Source organism: Larus michahellis, chromosome 2 (assembly GCF_964199755.1).
Source record: "Larus michahellis chromosome 2, bLarMic1.1, whole genome shotgun sequence".
Lineage (NCBI taxonomy): Eukaryota > Metazoa > Chordata > Aves > Charadriiformes > Laridae > Larus > Larus michahellis.
The window spans coordinates 3989344-3997728 of record NC_133897.1 but is presented as its reverse complement, the minus strand read 5'-3'; the positions used below and the strand labels follow the sequence as shown (position 1 = coordinate 3997728).

General features: G+C 49.2%; 1 protein-coding gene across 34 annotated transcripts in view; it reads right to left on the bottom strand.

Annotated features, from left to right (window-relative positions):
- Positions 1–1781: 1781 nt before the first annotated feature.
- OBSCN (obscurin, cytoskeletal calmodulin and titin-interacting RhoGEF) overlaps positions 1782–8385 on the bottom strand; it is a 200607-nt gene continuing 194003 nt past the window's right edge. For 33 of the 34 annotated variants that reach the window (XM_074573908.1, XM_074573915.1, XM_074573910.1 and 30 more), the window contains 5 exons: positions 7522–7761; positions 6677–6900; positions 6220–6295; positions 5022–5171; positions 1783–4885 (listed from right to left, as the gene is read on the bottom strand). In XM_074573908.1, the coding sequence (XP_074430009.1) occupies positions 4708–4885; positions 5022–5171; positions 6220–6295; positions 6677–6900; positions 7522–7761 (868 nt within the window). In that variant the 3' untranslated portion in view covers positions 1783–4707. Of the gene's footprint in view, positions 4886–5021; positions 5172–6219; positions 6296–6676; positions 6901–7521; positions 7762–8385 lie in introns of all 34 variants that reach the window. The other variant, XM_074573946.1, reaches the window with a different exon arrangement.

Genomic DNA, 8385 nt, shown 5'->3' with positions numbered 1-8385 from the left:
CCTGAAGTGCCTTTATGCAAATGCTCGTAGCATGGGAAACAAGCAAGAGGAGTTAGAGATGTGCACACGCCTCCGAGCTGTGATCTTATTGGCATCACAGAGACATAGTGGGATGGCTCTTACGATTAGAGTGTTGGAATGGAGGGATACGGACTCTTCAGGAAGGGCAGGCTGGGGACACAAGGAGGGGGTGTTGCCCTCTATATCAGTTAACAGCTGGAGTGCATGGAGCTCCACCTGGGGATGGATGAAGGCCCAACGGAGAGAGTATGGGTAAAGATTGAAGGGAACACAGGGGCAGGAGGGAAGGGATGCCATCCAGAGGGACCTGGACAGGCTTGAGAGGTGGGCCCATGTGAACCTCATGAAGTTCAACCAGGCCAAATGCAAGGTCCTGCACCTGGGTCACGGCCATCCCAGGGGCAAATACAGGTTGGGCAGAGAATGGATCGAAAGCAGCCCTGAGGAGAAGGACTTGGGGGTGCTGGTGGACAAGAAGCTCAACATGAGCCAGCAACGCGCGCTTGCAGCACAGAAACCAACCCCATCCTGGGCTGCATCAAATAAGTATGGCCAGCAGCTTGAGGGAGGTGATTCTACCCCTCTGCTCTGTGCTGGTGAGACCCCACCTGAAGTACTGCGTCCAGCTCTGGAGCCCTCAGCACAAGAAGGACATGAACCTTTTTGGAATGGGTCCAGCGGAGGGCCACAAAGATGCTGGGAGGGCTGGAGCCCCTCTGCTGGGAGGACAGGCTGAGAGAGCTGGGGGCGTTCAGCCTGGAGAAGAGAAGGCTCCGGGGAGACCTTAGAGCCCCTTCCAGTCCCTAAAGGGGCTCCAGGAAAGCTGGGGAGGGACTTCTGATCAGTGAGTGTAGTAATAGGACGAGGGGTAATGGTTTTAAACTGAAAGAGCAGAGACTGAGATGAGATATTAGGAAGAAAATCTTTGCTGTGAGGGTGGTGAGACCCCGGCCCAGGTTGCCCAGAGAAGCTGTGGCTGCCCCATCCCTGGAGGTGTTCAAGGCCAGGCTGGATGGGGCTTTGAGCAACCTGGTCTAGCGGGAGGTGTCCCTGGGGTTGGAACTAGATGATCTTTAAGGTCCGTTCTGACCTGAACCATTCTATGATTCTATGATCTCCATTTTAGCCACTGGCTCTAAAGCAGGATAAAACTTTGCTCTACAAGCTCTGCTCTGTTTTTTTTTTCCCCTTCAATAATTAAGGCTCTGACAGCATCAGTCCTTACAGAAGTCCCATCACAGCCTTACCTTTGTGGAGGCCAGTGGATCGATTTTAATGCTGATGCTAACCTTGGACTTTATGCATGACCGAGGGATGAAACTCAAACATTTTCATGTATGTCCTAACATCAAAGCCAGATTCTACTTTGTTCTTCAAAGGACAGGTTTATGTTGTAACTACATGTTGGGGGTAAAGTACCCCATATTGCCAGACTGGGCATTAGCCCAGACCTCACAGTGGTGGAATTAAGCTGAAGCTCTTCCCACATTTTGGCCAAGCTCCACACCATGCCCAGGAATGCCTTGGGCAGGTCAAAGCGATAGTGAATCACGGTCAAGTGATGTCCTCGCTCCAGAGCAAGAGGATCTTTTGTGGGGGTGGTTTGCCTGCAGGTCATTCACTGCTCACGTAACAGGGTATACTTGTGGTTACCACTTGTAGGCACGCCAGGTCAGAGTTGAGGGGTGAGGGACAGGTGATGCAGAAACATGGAGTGGGCTTAGGAAAAATGTATATAAAAAGAATGACAATTACCAAGACTCGGCAGAAAAATTTGGCTTTACTTTCTTGTCAGAGTGGTTTATTTAACCAAACAGTATTGAGTCTAGAAAAGACTTCAGACATGCTCCAATGCATGCAGTTGTGAGAAGCAAAAATAGAATAAAATAAAAATCACTTCATTTGAGTCATATACGGAAGAGTGTGAAAGCTCCAAATGAGTTAATCTGCAATTAAGATTTATGCTTAGATGGGTTGTCCCCTGGCACTCAGCTTCATCCCAAAGTGTACCAGGAAGAGTAAAGAACTAACCTGTGCCAACAGAAACCTTATTGGGTGGGTTTGTAAAAGAAACTAAATTGGAAGGAATCCAGGGGCTTGAAAAAGTCACTGCGGGGGCAGAGCTCATTGCAGTGTCTGTCTCGTGTGGCTCCTCTATGCATCCCCCAGGAGAACTAAGCACAGAATCTGTCCCTAAGACCTTGATTTTGCATAGTGAAGACAATATTATGTTGACGTTCAAAGCTTTACAGCCTATTGAATTGGTGTCTGCGCTCAGCAGCACAGTGAAAGCTTCTCTGCTCTCAGTTACAATTCCTGCTCTGCACATCGTGCAAGGGAAGGAGTCGTCATGCTGCGTGCTTCAGGTTTGGAACAATTTGGGTTAAACATGTTGGGAAAGACCACCCCTGGTTCAACGGCATCACCTCTAATATTAAACTGTGATGCATTAGAAACTGATTTCCCATCCATGTTCCTCTAAACGCAGCCAGATACAGCTCTGAGAAAGCCTCCGCTTACCGCTGCTTGTAAGGAAAATTGAAGAAACTCAACGGCACCAATAGATACATCATTCACTTCAGAGAAACTCAAAGGAACACCGAGGTTATAAGTAAAAAGCAATGACACAGCTAACACCATCCATTGCAAAGGAAAGCAGATTTTGAAGGAGAAAGAGGAACCTGAAATTTGAGGATTGTTCTGAAGAATTAAAACACGCAAGATTTCCCAGTGACGCTGCTGCCACGTCTCCTGGTAGATGCACTTCCCAGAGAGGAGCAGCCCGGCTTCAAAGGGGCAAAGCCTCTTAGTGGTACAACATCTGCATATAACAACGGCATGGTCACTACTGCATTTGCTGCCTTTAATGTCCGGTGGCCAAGTTATTCCCAGCAGGTCACGGCATATGCTGAAATGCCCCGTGACAGGCAGGATGCACCGATCCAAAGGCAGTGAAGCCAGGCAGGACGGGGGAGCATTTTCGACGGGGAGCAAAGTAAGGCTACAACGAGCCCCTTGCACCACCGTCTGGCAGTCTTGGATGGGCTGAGAAAAGGCTTTCTGCACACGCCCATTGTAGCCCCACTTGCGAAGAAAGCCGTACAACTAAACGCTCCGTGTGCCAGCATCCTGGCCATAGGGAACATCTTTCCCAGAGATACCCATACACCAAGTCACAGCTTGGTTTCTTCAAGAGTTATTTCTGTATGTTTGTAATTAACACATTTTTAATATAATTGATGCAGACACAGTCAAACAGGTGAAGTGTTATGCTAAGATCTTTTGTGATAGGTAAGTCTGTCATCTAGGTCTAATGGGAGAGTTCAAATACATGCCCCAAAAAACAAGTTTTGTGGTGTTTTCAAACCCTGAAACCTTTGAGGAGCTTGGTCAGCTCTGCAGACACGACAGTGCAGGCGCCCATGGAGAGATGGTGACCTTCCATGGAGACACACAGCTCACCAAGCAGCGGGCTGGGCTCTAAGAGAGCAGGAGATGGGCTGCCCAAGAGGAGTGGCATACGGAGGGTCAACTTGGGCCATTAACCCTTCCCAAAGACAAGCAAACTGTGGTCTCTTGCAGGAGTAGGATGAGGAAGATGTGCAATTAATCAGTTACCAGAAAGCCCCATTGCTGCTCCCCTCCCTGTACACACCTTGTACCACAGGGTCGAGCTACAAGGCTGCTTTGATGGACACTGGCCCTTCTTGTTCCTTGTCACTTGCGCAGGAGTGAGTTTCCTCACAGAGTATGAAAAGCTCTGTGGTACTACTGTCACACAGGTAACACATGCCTCCTCCCTTTGCAAGCCTCTTGTTGGTCCACAGCTAGAAGATCTCTCCTCCAGCCTCGTGGAGATGGTGGAGAACTTGGCCAGGTAAGCGACATGCTGAGCCTGGTTGCTGATGGATGCTAGCAGAGTCCCACCACTCCAGCCTTGTGTCTGGCACTTGGCAAGGACATAGGATGACAGGATAAAGCAGGTTGGGAGGGGGCCTCAGGAGGTCTCTAGACCAACCTTCTGCTCAAAGCAAGGTCAGCTATCAGCTCAGAGCAGTTTGCTCAGGGCTTTATCTAGTTGGACCTCTAAACCCACAGCCTGAAGATACACAGCTGTCTAACATCAGCCTTTCCTAAAAAAGTGCTTCACTCTTCCCTATTTTCCCATCATAACTGGTCACTGAATTCTTTTGGATTGGAGGCAGGGGGGAAACCCACCAGTCACTCAGACCTTGCTGTGTTGGTCACTGTGGGATGAGCAGTGCCGTACCATCTGAAAGCATGTCTGGTCATCACGTCCTGGGCCAGGGGCAGAAGTCAGCGCCCAGCATTTGCGTGCGTGGAGTCCTTCTGACCTCAGGGAAGGATTTGCAAAGCTGCTTGGGGCTGGTAGCTAGTTCCATGCAGAAATGGCTATGCCAATCTCTCCTGTTTATTCCAGGAAGCGTGCAGCCAAGTGACACACGTACTGTCAAGTTACCGTTAGTCAGCTGAGCCATGTTAGGTCTGTATTTCTCTTGTTACCTTGTGCCAATGCACATAATATGGATTAATGTTCTCAACATTTTGCTCAGAGCAGTTACTCCAGCTCAGCTGATGCACAGCAACTTGGCAGGACTCTTTGGTACCAAACACTAAGTTCAGAAGGGGAGAGGGAGACAATTCACATCTGTCGTTACGTTTATGTCACTGTGCAATCATGAGGCCATACTTGGAGCACAGTAGGCCCCTTTTCTTTTCCCGTTCGGTGAGGAAATTCCTCAGTTTGGTGGTAGGGAAGGTAACCAGAGCCTGCTGCCTGTTGTCCAAACCTGTCTCCTGGAGCCATGGGCTCTGAAGGCACTCTGAGGCTGATGGCCTTCCCCTAGGACAGACAGACAAAGGTGAGAAGGTCAGTTGGGGATCCACGTTGGGTGAGGAGGCTCCTTGCAAATGGAGAGAAAGGACAATAGCCGGAATCTACACCAACTGTACTGTTGGGAAAGCAGACACCATCTTACCAAGGATTTGCACACAGCGTGCTCTGGAGAAACGACACTGCTCCCCCAGAGAGACCCGCGTAGCACCTCGTGAGCTTCACTTTCCCCTTCCTGGCCGTCCTCAGAAACTCACAGGGTATGTCGGAGCTGACGGGGTAGTTGGCACTCAACCTGCCCCAAAAGAAGAGAATTGAGCAGAATGGAAGACATCGCTCAAGGTGCTGCTTCTCCCAGGAATTCCCACACAGCAGTGAGAGGAGGGTGACGACATATGAAACATCATATGGGAAAACAAAATCCCAAAGGCCACTGTTCTTCTGTGGGTTTCATGACTTTGGCTGCTTTTCTACTTGGTGTAATTTGAATTTTCTGGTTAAAGTTGGGGCTTTTCAGGCAAGGCTGAGTGAGAAACGCCAGCAGCTGCTGTGCTGTAAAACAGCCTTGCTCTGCTCGGAGACATCGGTGGGACTGGGCAGAGTGTGGGGCAGCCAGCTCCATACTCTCCATCACACAGACTTCTGTGTCACTGCCAAGAAGAGGGGGCTGTGCTGGTTTCGGTTGGGATAGAGTTGACTTTCTTACTAGCAGCTGGTGTAGTGCCGTGTTTTGGATTTCGGATGAGAATAACGTTAACAACACACTAATGTTTTTGGTTGTTTCTAAGCTCTCAGGGCCTTTTCTGCTGCTCAGACCGCCCCGCCAGTGAGTTAGGCTGGGGGGAACAAGAAGTTGCGAGGGGACACAGCTGTGACAGCTGACCCCAACTGACCACAGGGATATTCCATGCCATATGATGTCATTCTCAGTATATAAAGCTGGGGGAAGAAGAAGGAAGCAGGGGATGTTCAGAGTGATGGCATTTCATCTTCCCAAGTAACCATTACGTGTCATTCCTGGAGATGGCGGAACACCTGCCTGCTGAGGGGAAGCAGGGAATGAATTCCCTGTTTTGCTTTGCTTGCGTGTGCAGCTTTTGCTCTACTTATTAAACTCATTAAAAATGAGTTTTCCTTATTTTTCTGATTCTTCTCCCCATCCCACTTGGCGAGGGGGAGAAGTGAGCAAGTGGCTGCACGGTCCTAGTTGCCAGCTGGAGTTAAACCACGAGAGGGGCACAACTGAGGTCAACTCTCTGAGTCAATGCATCTCCCCTGGTTGACGACTATGAAATTGCACTTTTAAAGCTGCTCATAGGGCAGGGAAAGACAGACTGACTTACATGATGAAGGCTGTGATTCCGATGGACCAGATATCAGTCTGCGGGAGGGCTCCTTGCTCTGTCAGCAGTTCTGGAGCTAGAAAAGCAAACTGGCGTGAGCCAAGCTCCCGTCCAATGCAGAGACCAGCACAAAACCAGTGGGTACTTTTATGTTTTGCTACCTTCCCAAGAGCAAAGAAGAAAAAGCTTCAGGCCAAATGGCAGTAATACTGCTCTGAAACATGGACGCCAGCCAGAGCAGTGTCAGCTGTGACCTCTCTGGCTTTGTCCTCTGTGGTCGGCAAGTGGGATTGCTGTCACCACTATCTGTTCCTGTAAACTCATGCTGTTACTGGAGGGCAGGGCCTGGGAAACTTTGCTCAGTGGGGTCAACTGCTGCTTTGACCAATGACTCTCTGTTTCTGTTTACCACGGACTGCATACAAGGCCAAGGTCGCTGTGACTGAACTCTACTTACCCATGGTTTCAACATAGTCCATGCACTTGTCCATAGTAATAACCTTGTCTTGTGTGTAGAACTGTGCATTGCCAAAATCCAGGAGTTTCAGCAGGTTGGGCTCAGTGATGATCATGTTTTCAGATCTGAGATCCAAGTGCAGGATGCCGTGCGCATGGAGATACTCAATGGCACTGAGGATCTGCCACAGGTAATCTCGGACCTCCACTTCTGAGTACGATGTCCTGGTAGAAGAAAGGGGATAGAAACCAGAGGTGTCCTATCTGCATGCCCTATCTACACCCACTACCGTCCTTCCCTAGATGTCTAATCGCATGAGGGCCTTGAGAGTCAAGAAGAAACAGCTCTACTCATTTAGCAACTCTACTGTATATGGAGAGGCTGGTCCAGACCGTGAGTCAGGTTTACAGCTGCAAGAGGTTCAAGAGGTTGTAGAGCTGCATGTGGTTGTGCAGAAATCAGAATGCAGATTTGATGCCCACCATTCCCTCTGCTTAAATCAGCAGATCCATTTTCTGCCGTTGTGAGAAACAACATGGAGGAGAAATGAGGCTTCCTGAGCCACAATAATCTCCTTGTTATGGGAGAGGGAGTTTCATATCAACTGTTGTAAATTGCATTCAACATCTCAACTGGGTGGCCCTGAATTGTCCCCTACCCCAACTTTGTAGGGAACTTAAGTCATTTTTTTATATCACAAGAAGCTGCAGAACAAATCCTGTGTGCAATGACAGCGCTCTGGAACAGGTGGAGAGAGAGGATCCAGTTTGTCAGGGAAAAGCGACAGGTGTCTTGCTCCCTCCACCAGCCCTGACTGGAAAACCCTTCCCTCCACTTGTTATTACCGTAATGCCAAAGAGTGGAGCAGCTCCGGTCCCACGCACATCTCCTGGATCAACACTAAGTGCCGTGGGCTGACGTAGGCTCCCTTCAGCTGAGCTATGTTTGTGTGATGAAGTTTCCTCAGGACTTGGTACTCGAGGAGCACAGTCTGCTTGTCCTCTTGCCAGTAAGGGATAATTTTAGCAGCTAAAGTCTTGCCGCTCACTTTCTCCCTGCACTGTCGGACGATGCTGAAACGCCCCCTGGTACAAAGGAACACAAAGGCAAGTTAAACTTCTCTGCTACTCCTGGAAGAGCCAGGAGCTTCTGTTCTTTAAAACCACCAGGATCCCATGCTGTGTTTTTCATCCATGCCCGAGGTGGAGTTACTGCATCTATTGTCACAGTTTGTACATCCTCCTGTGTCTCTAAATTGTACAGTCACTTTAATTTGCAGGAGTGAGAGCTTAACTCCTGTGGGGAGAGACAAGGTGGCTCATTGTGTCTCAAGCAGGAGAACTAACCCCTGCAGGCAGCTGCCTCCTTCTGTTGGGAACAGCAGTTGGTGCTTTCTCTTCTAGGCAGAGAAAGCTGAATCCCAACCCTATGTCTGAAACCGGTAGCTGTAGCAAGGAGAGGAGCCTTTGTTAGCCCTGGGCTCATTTCACGATATCCTGGTGCCCAGCACAGACCCTTTTGCTCTCCCAGAAAATCCACACTTGAGTCCTACCAAAGCAAGGTGAAGATCGCTCAGCCAACTGTGGAATAATTACTAAATTGGCCAAGAATACAAAAATACAGCATTGTTCACACATTAAGGAAAGTCATAAAATCAAGAGGCTTCTGAGGTAGAATACAGCCGCAGCTAGCACACGAAGAATGCAACA